This window comes from Xiphophorus hellerii, chromosome 23 (genome assembly GCF_003331165.1).
Source record: "Xiphophorus hellerii strain 12219 chromosome 23, Xiphophorus_hellerii-4.1, whole genome shotgun sequence".
In the NCBI taxonomy this organism is placed as follows: Eukaryota; Metazoa; Chordata; class Actinopteri; order Cyprinodontiformes; family Poeciliidae; genus Xiphophorus; species Xiphophorus hellerii.
This window is the reverse complement of record NC_045694.1, coordinates 14,123,232-14,139,196: the sequence shown is the minus strand read 5'-3', so window position 1 is coordinate 14,139,196 and position 15,965 is coordinate 14,123,232. Positions and strand designations below refer to the sequence as shown.

Sequence of the window (15,965 nt, the reverse complement as noted above, 5' to 3'; positions counted from 1 at the left end):
TCCAAATAAAAGTTTTTTTATGAATATAGTTTTTGTTTGATTTGTATTTCATTTCTCATAATCAGTGTAGACAATCTTGGTGTTCTAGACCAATGTTACCCTGAGGCAACAAACCCAAATCTGGTTCCAGGAGGTGTCAGAGTCCGATTTTATGATTGACATGTAATTAGGGACCACCAAGCTCCCAAAGAATGCAGGAAAATATTTTGTCCCCCAAAAAATAAAAAGTCATGCCATAGAGGGTTAAGAAACATTCCCTTGTGTTTCATGCTCTTTTTAAAGTATCTGTTAAAATGTGTTTTTAACTCCATGTGTGGATACAATTGGTTGTTTGTGTTTTTTTTTAATTTGATGTAGGTATACGAAGCTCGATGACAATGATAGGCATACAGATGACAGCCGGGGGCACCATCGCCGCCACCAGTACAGTGAATATCTCTATGACACCCCCCATCCCGATGCCCAGTATCTGTATCACCAAGACATTGAGAAACGTTACGACCACCGCACTTCTGTTACCCTCTCCAGGGCCTCTTCCTCTTCCCTCTCCTCCACTTCTTCCTCCTCTTCCACTTCTTGGTACACAGAGACAAGTGCTAACGATCCCTTCTCCCTTCAGCATGCTGAGAGGCCACAGCATTCCCTGTCCTGCTCCAATATCTCAGATGTGCGCAGAGCTTTCAGAGATGATGACAGCAGCGAGCCCATTGTCTTTGCCACTATCAAGCACAGCAAAAGGGACAACATTGTCAGCAGGTTGGATGACGGCTCACACCAAAGCAGAGGGAATGATCTCTACGACCTGAACAGAGGTCACAGTCGAAGTGAAGAAGGGCTTCTGCAGTGCAATGAAATAGATGGCGGTAGAGGACGGTCCAAAGTGTCAACAATCGACCATGGGCCCTTGTATAAGACAACTAGTCTGAACCGAAGCTTGGCTTTCAGTGAGGAAGACATTGTTTTAGGGGTGCCCAGGGGTCCAAAGAGGGCAGTCTCTTCGAGTCAGTTACCCAGCAAGGGGATACTCAAAAACAAGGAGAATGACAATGACATTCGCAAGGCTAAGTCAATGGAGGTACTTTCTCCAAGAGTCACCACAGGAGAAGGTCAAAGTGGGCAGAAAGGGAAAGGGATCACTCAGGCTGAGATAGAGCAAGCCCGGGCAAACTTTGTGGAGGGAAAGTTGCAGTTTTCAGCTTTTTTAGATGAGATCACAAAACAGGTCATGAGTCCTTCCCAACTCTCCATCTTTGGCGTGAACACCAATAAAACTACTGAGAAGACCCCTTCCCCAGTCCCCAAACCTGAGCCGGTCAAGCCTGAGCTTCCTCCCAAGAAGCACAGAGGTGGGAAACGGAGTGACATCGAGCTGCCATTGAAGCAACACAGCAGGCAGGTGAAACCGACCATCGGCTCTCAAAAACATTCAGACTGCTCCGATTCGGACAGGCTGACAACATACGCAGCAAGGAAGCACCGCGGCAGCCCCCCACCTCGTCATTACACGCCATCTGCTAGCCACGGACGGAAAGACAGGAGGCCCTCTCCAACTGGAGACTCCATCTCAGGGGATAGATATGGCAGATATGGGCCTCACCATACAGACGGAACCAGCACCAGTCCTGAACCAGCCCAACCCAAGCAGCGCCACCACCATAAATACTATCCCAGCAACTTTCAAAACCAAAACCCACATACCCAACACTTCCCTATGCAGACGCACCATGAGGCTGAGCACGGAGGGCTGAGCAACTCGCCTCCACACTCATCCCAGCTTGCAAGACACGGGTTCGGCTCTGAGTCCTCATCCACAAAGTCCGACTCATCCAGGGGTCGAGACACTGCCTCCACGGCTACCAGCTACAGCTCAGAGCAGGGATGCCAACACCAGTCACAGCCCTTGGGGATCTCTAAGCAGCACAGGGTAAGCTAACACCAATAAAATGTCTGATAGTTCCAGCATAACAAAGATCTAGGCCTTAGCTGACTAAAATCCAACTCAAGGTTCTTCATCTGAGCCGTTCCTCACAGTTTTTCACCGTTCAAAGCCCACAACTAATTCCAAACCAGGATTAGTTTTCACACGTTGTCTTTACACATAAAAGTAACAACAAAGGACATGTTTTAAAAAGGTCCACAAAAGTGGTGTTTTGACAAAAGTTGTGCAATCTGTAAGCAACCAAAACCAGCAACAGCCAACCTGTTTCAGTCTACAACACACATTAATGTCAGGTCAAGTCACTTTGGTAAACAAAGCCTCTTCAAACCCAAAAGACAATAGCATGTTGACCTAAAGTTTTTTTAAAACATAGGGAGTTTTCCATTGAAATGCACAGTGGACTCCACATTTACCGCCACCCTTGGTAAGGATGTGTAAAATGTCTCAAAACAAGTTTTTTGTTGCAGTACCAAATAAAAAAAATGCAGAACCTTAAAATTTATATTTGGAGAATATGTTTTTTCCCCATGCTCTGGATCATCATCAAGCCTTGTTTCCAGTTCCAGTTTCTTTTAACTTTTTAATTATTTTAACTCAGAATAATGGAGGCAACATTAACACACATCTGCCTTGCTTTCTTGACTTAGAACTGTTTGTTCGTCATACATTTTTTGGAGTACTAGTTAAGGATTCTCAGACACCATAATCAGTTTAATAATAATACGCAAGTCATGAAAATTAACATGCATGTTCCTTGCTTCATGTTTTCGTGTCTTTCCCTTTTTTAAGAGAAATTGGGGTACATGTCATGAATGTCATGGGTCAAATGTTAATTGATACTCTAATCAGTTTAGTAAGCATATATTATGAAAATAAACATACAGGCACCTTACTTGATTGGAGGCTCTCTTGTCTTTCCCATTCTAGAGAGAAATTGGCTTATGTCATGGAGTTGGATGGATTACAAAATAAAAGTTCCTTGACACTGATTAACTCAATAAATAAATTATAATTTATAAAGATCAAGACAAACATATATTAATTGAATATGTTCTCTTCTCTTTCCTATTTTGTAGGGAAGTGGGCCTCTGATGAACTTATTAAGCGTTTATTTGATAGACATGCTTACTATTTCTTAATAATAAATATCATTATGTTTTTTATAATAAACATAATAATTTGCCCGCACAAGTTCAGAATTAAGTCCATCAAATGACTCGGCAGAATGAAACTGTTGATTATGGTCTAAAATTAGCCCAGATGAAGCTCTGAAGACAGATATAGCACTAAACCCCTCTACAGAGTGAAGTGCCTGAGCAAATTAAAGGCAACAGTCCTTCTTTCTTGCAGAGGCAGTCAGCTGAGTCAGAGGGTATGTGTGGGATGTGTCAAATACTCCGCATTGCAAGCTGACTCATCCTCCAGCTATGCAGCAAATGACTCTCCTGTGCGTCTATGGGAAATTTCCTTTGAAAAGCTCTAATTTATCACTATTGTGACGTTTTGTTTGTTCCCAAGGCGTTGCTCCTTCTGTTCTCGGAAATGACTTTGCATTCAGAAAATGAAACAGCACTCCTACAACAATTAGTAGCTCATTCCAGGTACCTCGATGAGAACTGCTATGAGGATAATTTTACACATCGTTATATAAGACTTCCCTTTCTTTCCATGGGGTGTTGGAACTGCTCACACATGATGACAACAGGAAAAACCGGGGAACATTTTAGTCTCGAAGAACAGATCGATACTTGTGGGACTCCAGGCGTTGTTCAATAATTTATTGAATCTCTCAGGTCCTCAGTAATGTGGTCGAGGCGTGTCCTGGTTATACAAGCTCTGTTGTCCTCGTCGTAACTCTATCCTATATCTGTTTGCTTGGTAATGATATCATGTGAAGCTAGTTCTTTAGTTATAGTTGTTGTCATTTAAATCTCCAAATCTCTGGAATTCAAGATAAATCATGCAAACTGTGGAGCTGAAGAGCTTTGATTCAGCCACAGGGCTGAAGAATAATCCCTCCAGATTCAGATACAATCAGAACATCTACAATTTAATGAATCTAAAATTCTCTTAAAACATATTGTATAATATTTATCAGAAGCCTTCTGTCCTTATATTACCTGCCATCTCACTTCCTGTCTATGTGTTCTTGTCTTTAATATAGAACATGCTGTGCGATCCAGGACCACCTTCAGTAAGTGTCCTCTGTGTTTGTCTTTTTTCTCTCTCGATTCGCTCTGTGTGAGAGGATTTATTGATCCCAATAATGAGTGTTCTCCTGGGAGGGGGAGGTTTTCTCATGGAACTAATTTATGTAACAAACTTGATGCCATTGCTAATGCAGTCACATGGAAGGATGTGGGGGGGGGGAAATCATCAGAATGACTTTTTATATATATAATATATTTAATTATATATTAATACTACTATTTGGGACATTGTCAGAGATGACACACAATTCAAATACTAGATTTTGTCCATTTTGCACTAGTAAAGATTATTTATTGTTTTATTTTTTTGCTAATTTGTTTGTTCGTTATTATATATTTAAAAGTCAGAAATAAATTCCTCTACTACATCCTAACTAGCCCTTCATACTCCTGTTTTAAAGGACATTCATTAAAAAGTACAAAGACTTTGAAGCCAGATGACGGGTTCTATATGACCTGGTCCTTGATTTCATTCCTTTATTGTAAAAAATAAGTCATTCATTGGTACTGCATATGTCTTGTTAATGTAGTAAAAACTACACTAGTGTCTCTCAGCTGACAGTTTTTACACAGGATGAATCAAGGGAAGATCTGCAGTAAACGGTCCAGTTTAGGAATTGAACCAGAGACAGCTGCAGTAAAATTTTGAGTTTCCAGTCAGAAATACATAAAAAATGGTTAGAAATGCAACAAAAAGCAGGAATTCTGAGTTGTGGTCTTAATAAAGCTTTAAAGTTGAATAACCAACATGGCTGCTGCTGCACATAACACTATGTGCAGGTTTCAGATATGAACTATCTGCTCTTCTGACTGTGTGTCTTTCTTTAAACCAGTGGGACAGATTGTACTACTCAGTCTTGTTTAGCAAACATTTTCCTTCAGTTTTTTTGATTCATAACATGAAGAGGAATACATGATATCTCTTTGGATTGACATATGCAGCACAATGACTTGAACCAGAACACTCTCAAATCAGTTTTGACATACTAATTCCCTCATCACAGTCCCAAATTACGAGCTACATTGATATGATGAGTAGTTTTGGTTACAAATGAAAAGCTTCTACTTATTTTGTCATATTTTACATGAACAAAGAGTTTATTCTCCTCTTTTAGAGAGAACCCACTGCAGCATTTATCATAGTAACCATGCCCACTTCTACTTCCTGACCAATCACAGTTACAACTGAAGAACATTTGTGCTAGTAGCGAGACTGACAGACTGGCGACCTGTCCAGGGGGTACTCTGCCTCTCGCCCGGAACGTAGCTAGAGATAGGCACCAGCAACGCCGTTAGGGACAAGGGTGAACAGAAAATGGATGGATGGATGATAGTAGCGAGACTGGGCCAAAAATTACTTCCTCTTGTTTTTGCATCTCCAGGAGGGAGAACATTATTTTCTGTTCTTGCAGAAAGGGTCTTGGCATTAAATGGGAAACCTAGCCTCACAGTGCTCTGGTCTTGTATTCAGAAGTTGCAGTTCTTGAATCCCAAACCAGAAAATAAATAGGACCAATTTAGAAACTGAAATTCTTAGTCCTGGTGAGTTGGAAGTCCCTAAGAAGTCCCAAGGGCAGGTATTTTTATATGCCTTTCTGTTGCATCAAATGTGGGGAAAGTTGCTAGACTGAAGAGTTAACTATCATATTGTTTGTATCTCAACAAACCAGGTTTCCACTGGTGTACTGGCAATGTTATTGTACAGTCTATTTCCATCCAAATTGACCAAATCTGTGAGTGCTGAAAATAGAGAAGAATACGTAGTTATTGGCTTGTTTTACTAATAGGTGTTTGCACCACAAGAAAAGGCTAATCATGCTGGTTTTCCAGCTTGCATGTAGAACAAGCTCAATAACGTCCACCTCTAAAGCTGAACTTCCAAAGCAAAAATGCAGTCAGGAAATTATATATAGGTTTGGATGAAGGCCTAATGAGAGATTTCTATTATGATGAATAGATTTGTACTCAGAGTTTACATTTCAGAGATTTCTTAGGAAGGGGTTTTCACATTGAACATCTGGGATGTCCTCAATGAGCCTCTGAGTTAGAAATCCAGTACAGGTTTTACATATATACAAAGCTTCGACATTTAGAGATCTGTCATGTGATTGGATTGTATCTCAGGAAAGCAGTGGTCAGAACTCACTGAATTCAGAGGTCGTTCAGTAGACACTTCTTCAATATCCAACATGGCTGCTCCATGTATAAATGTTGTGAAAGTTTGGGGAATAAATAGTTCCTTTCTTTTGTCTGTGCTGTTCCGTCTCTGTTTATCCGTGTTTTTCTTATTCATAGAACAGAAATATGTTCTGCTAACAGTTTTATCTCCAATGGTTTTTCAACTTTGAAAAGGAAAGCATTGAACTCAAATGTGATGCCAATCCTAGATCCAAAGATTGACTTTCAAGCTCCATGTGAATGTAGCATTTGAAGTGTAGATTAGTTGTAGACTGAAAATGAAACCAGGACCTTCTGGTTCATCGGACTCGTAAACTACAAAAATGAAACAGAAAGATTTCTGATGCGGGATTTCCTACATGGAAAGGCCCCACAGTTTGATAGAGCTACTGCATAAATAAAACCTTTGGACTGTTATGTCACAGGTACACAGATCTGAAGAGTATGTTTGTGTCCATTACTGCTTCAATGGGTTGATTGGAGGCAAATACATTGCTATTGGTTTGTAACTCTAACAGAAGTTAGCACCTCAACAACGAGACAATCAAACTGATTATAGCAGCTACTATAAAGTCCAAATCTCACATCCTGCCACCAACATATAGTGAAACCATCATAATTCAGATGGACACATGTAATAACATGTGATGAGCATATTTATATAATCTAATAGGATTGTAGGTAAGAGAGTTTAGGATTTTTGTCTGTTTTCTATAAAGAGTGGTCCTTTCTTTAAAATGACTCGATTTAAGATAAAACTGCTATGGATGCAACAGCAGGGACTGATTAGATTTACCCAGCAATAACTCAAAACAGAATGTTTGACAATATCCAAGTGTTACTCAGATTTTCCTGATATCCCTTAGCCCTGTCTTTGCAGCACAAAGCAGACATCTCCAGTCCTTATTTATGGAGTCAAGCTGTCCTCCCCTCCCCCATCTCTGTGCTCAGGGCGTTGCAGGAGGAGAATGCTGATCTCCACCAGAACCTGCTGCAGACCGTGGTTTGCATTGAGAGCCTGGAGGCAGAGCTGCAGAGGACCAGAGACGAGCTCAGTCATGTCAAGGAGAAATATAAAAGGTGATTTGTGCAGATAAATAAGGCAGATCTTTAAATGTTCAGCAAGATGATGACACAAAAAATAGACAGTTACTGTAATGAAAGGCCTTGCACAAGGATGTTATGGATTAAAGGATCTATGCAGCATTCTGCATCAGCAATACAAGCCATAGAGTTTACCAAATTAAAAGAGAGAGGCCAACTAAAACCGTCCACACTCGCTGGTCAGGCCCGATTCTGTTACCAAACAACTGCTACTGCATACTAAGCACATACCAGTCATTCCTCAGCATGCTGCAGCTACTGGGATGAATGGTTGCCTCACACTGGGCTCCAGTTGGGAGTCATTTGTTGCACATTTATTATTTTTAAGTGTACATTTGCTACTCTCAGACAGCTGCCATTACATGTCCGGAAGCCCAGCTTAAATAATAATTATGTATTTATTTTCTGTTATTACAAAGCCTGCTGCAGACACATAGTGGGACAAAAGAGGCAAATAATCTACTGGGAGAGCACCTTCACAAAGCGGTGAGACTTTGGGTGCAATGATAATAATAAAATGATTAATGTGTCTTGTTTTGCAACTTGTTGCATTAAAAGCCTAATGTATTACGCTGTTCTTCTCCCGTGTGTTTGCAGTCGGAGAGCCTGAGCAGTGAGAGAAAATTTCTGCTGAATCGCGTCTCCCAGCTGGGCTCGGAGCTGAACGACGCCCACAGGACCATCGCAGCTCTGGAGAACATTAATGTGAGTATACCGCCATCTAATGGACACTTATGCACACTTCAACTCAAGGCGAACTAAAAGCTGTCCTGGGGAGAGGGCCCTAAAATCGCTTTTTAAGAGTAGAAAGAAGTAGAAAAACTCTGAAAATACTACCACTATTTTACCAAAAGTAAAGATAAATCACCAGTATGTGTGACATCTGCTACTTCACTTTTACTGACTTTGATTTTATTACCACACATTATTTCTAATATGAGCCTCTATTAAAATCTTTGTTTATTTGCATAATGCATTAAGTATAAAACATTAGATTACATGGCTGATAATAATATTTTTTATTGTCTTTCTCTGAAGTTGTGGAGTGCAGTAGCTACTTTTTGGTGCTGCAAATACCAACAAATATCAACTAAAAACACAAAATGTTGGAAGTTATACATAAATACAATGACAGCGTGAGGGAGTATGATTATTCATAAATAAAAGTTTATGCAGGGATTGCCAACAAATAAAGAAATGTAACATATTTGCAAAAAATATAATATAAAAATATATTTTGTAAATCTTTGTAGTTTTAGCAGCCTGAGGTTCTCGTCCTGGAGGACCCATTGCTTAGGTGTGAGAATGTGAAAAGACAGCTTTAGTTTTGTCCGAAATAGATTAGAATTTATGGAAGAGTGAACAAGACGAAAACTGTTGCTAAGAAAAGCTAGATGGATCTAAGTACAAGGGAAATCTCATGAACCTGAGAGTTGAACACCTCACTTCTCAGGTTTAAATTTGTAAAAACCAAAACTGAAAACCCTAATCTTGTTTGGTCATGTCAAGTTCTCAAAACTTCAGTCGACCGATTCATCTTCGTTGGTAGTTTATTAAAACAATGAGAACTTGGGGACATTGTCAAATTGTCACAGTATGTATGTTTTACAGTACCAGGACGTGTCAATAAGAGCACAATGGTTAGTTAGTCCATAACATGGCCTAACTGGTTTCCTGTCCTAATTTGATAATCATTGACACATTATATATTATGAATTAAAATGGTCCAGACTCTGTTCTGAACAAAATGTTTTTGTTCAGAACAGAGAATGTGCACAGATGATCTGACCAGAGTGTCTTATCAGCTGATCGCTCTTCTTGCCAGTATTTGACCCAGCTTGGTGTATTTATCAAACACACTGGGTCACAGTGATCATCCCATGCTCCTGTTGCCTTAAACTGGCACGCATAAAAGTATCCATAGCCTCCTTTCAGATATCCAAATCCCCCTCTCTAAATGAAGGTTTTTCTACCTCAGCCATCAGCTAAGCTAATAAAATGTGTCAAAATTTGTGGCTAAAATGTACAAAATGTTACAGCACTTTTGCAAGTTGTTTTATGTCAACTAAGGTTAAAAAACTTCTTCAACATTCAATGTTATATAGATTTTTGTGTCTCTAAGTCATTTGAAAAGGTACAAAATCCAAAGTGGACATTTTTATTGATTAGGTAAGCTGTTAAAAGCACAGGAAGTTTTTGTTCTGCTGATCTCACCACATCTCAGAGTCAGACTCTCTGTCGGGTTGTTTCCAACCTTTATACTCTCTGCAGCGACTTTGACGTGGATTGGTCTCACAGATATAGTAGGTTATCATTTTATCAAAAAAAAAAAAAAGAGTAAAAATGTGTTGAAAACAATTATGCTTGATTTTGATTTGATTTGATTTGATTTGATTTTGTTTCGGTTTCTGTACACCGAAACCAAAAGTTATCTCACAGGAAAGGCGGAGATGAGTGTAGACACAGATTGAGGGATCAAAGTGCTTCATGGGAAACACAAAGGCTTCAAATACTAAACCATAAAATCATCATGAACTTGAACAAATCTTGAAGCTAAGCATCTTTATGTCTTAAATATGCTTCAGGAACTGAGTATTTTGAATAGAGTTGGAGACTTCTTCCTGCTGCAGAGTCAAATTAATCTAATTTAAAGTAGAAAAGGACAAAACAACAAGGTCTGTGGACTTTAAGTGTGCAGACTGCCATTTGTCAGCTCTAGGGAGCCTATCAGGGCTTTATTTCAGGGGAAATTGAGAGAAAAATCATGGATGCAGGGCATCAGCCTCTTAATGACTCTTTTAAAGTCTCAAGTAATTATCTGTTATGTGCAGGAGGGATGTGCTAGACAGAACTATCTGTTTTATCTAACACAGAGCTGGAGTTATCCTCCTTATTCCAAACTGGAAAAACCTTTTGAAGTTTTAAAATAACAGACTATCTTACTTTCTATGCTTATTGTGCAAAAGTTTGAAGTCATCTTTTATATAATTAACATTTATTTCCAAGAAGCATGAGTTTCTTGTAATCTAAAGAAAAGGCAATAAAAGGTTATTTCTCTTTTGTATAGCATAACTATTGATGGAACAGGATATTTTGAATTGCTAAAAGAAAAACAAAAAACAAGCAAAAAAAAAAAATCCTCACATACACCAAAAAACACAAAGCATTTCACAAAATAACAAAAGCTTGAGACATCGTCACAGTAAAACAAATAACAAAATTTAAGCAAATAAAAAGCCAAAACATGATAGAAAAGAAACATCAGTTGTTGCCTTTTACAGAAAAGCTTCTGTCTACAGTAATGATTTTAAAGAGCTTCCATTTTCTGACGATTTCAGGGAGTTGGTCCAAAAATAATGAGCAGAGGAACTCAGTACTGCCTCCTAGTGTCGGTTCTGGTTCTGTGAACAGATCTCTGATGACCTGAGGGGTTTGCATGTTTCATACCTGAAATATATTTTGACCCAAGGTGAACTCAGTGCCTTCTAGACCATTAGCACAATTTTACAATCTATGCGTTGACAAACAGGACAGGATAGTGTAGGAAAATGACTTAAGGACTTGTGTAAAATTATTTTCTGGGGTTAGTCAGGACTCTGGACTAGATTTGAACTGCAGTGCAGTATACTTTGATTTTAAGTGGATGGTTTAGGTGATAAAATTTCAGTCTGAAGTCTTCATGTTCACGTTCTTCTGCGGTATTTAGCTCCAGGAGCCTATTTCAGTTTTACCTTTTAGCCTCTTATTTTCTGCATTAAGCTGGAGAAAATTCTGACTCGTTTACTCACATTATATTGTACAAACTGATTCCCAGAGGACAGCCAATTTGGACACGGAATGTTATTGGCATGTTATTGGCTAGAGATATTGCAGAAGGTGTTGTAGTCCATAATCTTTAATTAAAAGAAGTCTTAGTACATTGCCTTGAGGTACACCACATCTGAGCTACGTTTGCTATGATTTTAAATGACCAAATTACACAAAGTTTTATTTGACACAAGTCTGTCAAATAAGACTGATCGCTGTTGAGACATCCCTTAGGTTCTTTAATAATCCATTCTCAGTGCTGTGATGTGATTAAAAATCTGGGTGAAAACCATCAAAGATATATATTTTTTAGATAAACCAACATTTCAATGTTCTTGGACAAAACAGTAAATTAGATAGGGACTGATGATTAATTATCAGGGAAGCATCCAGGTCAGTGTTTAATGAAGTGATCCTGATCCATCTTTATTCATGCTTCAGAAATTGTTTTCCCCTCTAAATCACTTAAAAAAAAAAAAATTCCTGTGGGTACATTTTCAGGCCTGGTTCTTCTTTGTCTTTCACTTGTTCATCTTCTTTTCAACGTAAGCACAGATCTCACAGTGAATCCATAAATGTTTAGGATTTCTAAACATTTGTAAAAATGTAAAAATGTGGAAATGCTAAAAATGTTTGTTGCACAGATGAACCTCAAATATGTTACATTAGTTCCCTGCAGGTCTTTCATAATGTCACATGCAGTTTATTGCAACATAATACCTTTGATTTCTTTACAAATTCACACTAAGACTGTAGGGAATTACATTTATTACAAGCGGAAACTTGAATTACACAATTAAATATAGTCATACTTTATTTAATGATGTGATTCTGTATTGAAAGGTCAATTTTAAATGACACTTGTTCAAGGTCTTCAGAAGGATTTTCCAGATTCTGTGTGAAAACCCATTTTGATGAAGATATATTGAGATTCATATGTGGTATGTGTGCTCCGTCTTGATTGGTTTGGAGATAGTACTATTTGTGTTTGTAACTTTGATCCGCTTTATTCCTAAATCTAAATCTGAATCTGGTCTTATGGATGTTTCTCAGCTCCAATCATCTACAGACTGAAGATTTTCCCCTTCCTCTTAACAAAATAAACTCTTGTTGTATGGATTGAGGTATAAACTTGGGGCATTTTAACACATGTATATACTTTGACCTAAACCTGTGTTTTTCAAAGTGGGGGCCGCGGTCCCGCTGGGAGCCACCAGGGGGCGCTTTGAGGCCTCAGAAAACTGGAGGGAGCTTTGGAATAAAAAAAAATAAATCAAAAATCAAAAATTTCAATCAAATACTTTTTTTAATCACAACTTTTTAATACATTTTAAAAAAATCTTAAAATCTAATCTGTTTTCAGTCATTTTTATACAATATAAATTGAAATAACTTACTGCATTATTACTTGAAATACTCATCGTGTTGATTGGCTGCCGGTGAAATTCACGGAGTGGTTTCGCTCCTCAAGCTAGCGTAGCAAGCGCTAAATGGACAAGATTTTGACAATGTGAAGACCAAAGGAACGCACTGCTGCAAAAAATCCTTAGAAGCGCACGGAAAACTAAAATCAGAATGCATGAGGCAGCATTTATGCTAAATAAATGTATTAATTAATTATGGAATAGTGAAAAAAGTGAAAAAAAAATCATTTTAAAAGTCGGTGTTTCTTTACATTGTCTGAGAGTTTGCAAAGGGGTCTTTGCCCAGAAGCTAATTGTTTAGGGGCCCATGACATAGAAAAGTTTTGATCTAAACCTCTGTTGTAGCTCCGGTGAACCTCTGGGATTGTAATTAATCCATTCACATGCTGGTTATGCCTGTTTTTGTCAAGTGATGAAATGACTTTCCATGACAGAATGTCACTAAAAATACACGCAATATTATTTTAAATAATCTTTTTGTCATTAATATGGGCACTAAGTGTTTTTTTTCTGTTTTTCTTCAATTTCAGCATCCCACACAAGGAAATGTATCCATCCACTTTTCTGCAAAAGTTTATTTTTCTTCCTTTTAAATCCTAAAACAGATAGAAAACAGGGCTCTTTAAAAATGGTAACAAAATTCCCAAAGTAGATATTTATCAAGATTTATAAGTTTTCTATGTTTTAAAAGGTCATGTACCATTTGCAGCGCTAACAGCAAATAGTTAACGTGTGTTTGGTTTCTTCCCTGCAGGCGCCAGTTTTGGTAAAGGAGCTCCTGGAGAAGTATTTTGGTTCTGCTGAAGCTATTCAAAATTTTCTCACAACCTCTTTTCCGACCAGCCAGCCACAGCAGACAGATGGCCAATCCTGCAATCCCACGGCAGAGGAAGCAGCCCAGGGTTGCCTGAGCGAGTCAGAGGCAGGTCGGCAGAGGGTCACGGCCTTCATGCCGATTAAACAGGCTCTGACCCCAGCTAAAAACGAGGGCAGTCTTCCAGGCCAGCATGAGTCCACTCACAGCTCATCGTTCTCTCTGGCTGACATGGGGGCTGCTTCCTATAAAACCACAGCTCCCAGTTATCCTGCCAGACCACAGCCTGTTTACCCACAAACCCAGCAGCAGTTACTGCGGAGCGCTGCCCACACCGACACCGCTCCAGACCCTCAGCACGCCCACGCAGCGGGTGACAGATGGGAAGGAAGAGGAGGGTTGAAGGTGCTGCTCTTTGAGCAGGATGCAGGGGATGTGAACTCCATGTCAGCCCAGCAGATCCTGGATGATTTCATGCATCATCTGCAGGCACACAAGGAGGCCGGGGGAGGGAAGGAGCAGCAGAGTGGGCAGGAGTGGATGAACGGGGTGGAACAGGCATGGAAAGTGGGAGACTGAGATTGCCGTCTGAGGAGTTTATTTCTGTCCTAATTATTTGCCAGCAGTGATTGTTCTTTAGGTGGCTAAAAAAGTCAGAGGGTGTAGATTTATTTAATTAATGCATGATGTTGTGTTTGTAGTGTTTTATATAGCTGAATAAAGCTACCATTTTAAGGCTGGAAATGTAAAAACAGTTCAGAGCAACTTTTGCGAAAAAAAAAGAAGAGATTTCTATGTGTCATCTGGACTGTTGAATCTATAAAAGAAGCAGTAGATATTATTTTTAATATTCACACAATGTGTTTTCTATCAAAGCATGTTGTAAGTTGTAGTCCCCAAAACAGTGCAGAATATACCGTTACATATCTGTAACACTGAACAGAAAGTCCTCATTAACTCTCAAAATGTAGGACATTTGTTTAACAACTAAACAAAGATAGATTTTGAATAATAGGCATGATTTCAGATAAAAATTGTTCACTGAGTTTCATTTACTCAGGCTTCAAATGAACCTTAATATGAATTAGCACAAGCAAAGACAAAAACAAACAAAAAATTTATACACCTGGAGTTACAACGATAAGAAAAAAACACAACTGGAAAGTTTAAACAGAAGGTCTTTCTGTTAATTTTATGTAATTTGTGCAATGTTAAGTTTTTCTACTAACATGAGTAAAATACAAGTTTAAAGAGAAATTCTAAGAAAATCTCAAACATGTTGAAAAAATATTTGGCCACACTTGAAATGACATCATGTTTAAATATAAACTCTTTAATATGCCTTTGGTTCCCATTTTGCAGCTGTAAGAACTTCTCCTCGTCTTGGAGAGGCTTTCATAAAGCATTTCTGTGTTGATTGTGTGCGAAATTGTTCTGTAGAGCATTTATGAGGTCAGGCACTGATGCTGGATGCAAAGGTCTGGCTGGCATTGGAATCTCTATTCCATACCTGTTAACATACAACAGTTAGCTTAATCCAGTCAAGCTAACTGGATTAAAGTCTGGATTATGTCAATGAGATGTCATAAAACGTCTTTACTTGACTATAATGAATTAAAAACGTTTAACTAACTCTCCAAATAAAAGTGGAGGCCATATACTTTTGTTAATGTTGTCTATCTCATCATATGTAATGCTTTTAAAATGCTTTCCTGTGTTAGCCAGCACTTTAATATGAGTTAACTGTGTGAGTAAAGAGTAAGAGTATGAATGCATAGATGTACATACTTCACAGAATGTATAATTATTTATTACAATGGTCCTTCCATGTTAAAATAATAGAGGCTCTTTGCTGTTTTTGTGTCTTTGATGTACAGTAAAATATGAATGTAAGTAATATGAATAGATTTTCAAGCTGTAGATTAAATATAGAGCAAAATTAAAATTATTTTAGTCTGTATAATTTCAGAGTTTCACTGTTAAATGTGCACAGTTTGTTAAATTTGTGTGTCTATCTTACTGCTACCAATAAAGATGCTTGCAAATGGCTTGGAATATAGACTTATATAGTCATTTATAATTTTTGTGTGATAATCATCAACTTTATTTCTTCCTTCAAGATGAAAACCAGATTTAAGTGAGATTAATGTATTTGCAGGTCACAGTTTTTTGGTTTTTATTTGCAATATACATTTGTATAAATAAAGACGTGTGTTGTTCTTAGCATGAAATACCAAATAAAACACTGGGGTGTGAATACTTTTACCAGAAACTGTAAAAATTAATAACATACAACTAGCGTCAAGCTAACTGGAGCTCTGATTCAAACTGTCATAAATACTTAAAATGACAGTTTAAGCCAATTGGTCCCACCTCACAACCTCCCCACATAATCCTCTGCAGGCATAACTCTCCTCATACTTTTGCTGTTAATGCTGTTCAAGAGTCATTTTACCAACAATATGGACTTGATTTTATTTTTTTTATTA

The 15,965-nt window shown here is 38.3% G+C and overlaps 1 protein-coding gene across 1 annotated transcript; it reads left to right on the top strand.

Annotated features, from left to right (window-relative positions):
* The first annotated feature begins 1,069 nt into the window (after window positions 1-1,069).
* On the top strand, window positions 1,070-15,531 carry LOC116714881 (uncharacterized). The gene is made up of 7 exons (XM_032555669.1): window positions 1,070-1,670; window positions 1,750-1,924; window positions 4,104-4,133; window positions 7,279-7,407; window positions 7,851-7,917; window positions 8,029-8,136; window positions 13,417-15,531. Exons 1-7 carry the CDS (start codon window positions 1,070-1,072, stop codon window positions 14,053-14,055), a joined length of 1,749 nt encoding a protein of 582 aa, XP_032411560.1. The 3' UTR covers window positions 14,056-15,531.
* The last annotated feature ends 434 nt before the right edge of the window (window positions 15,532-15,965 follow it).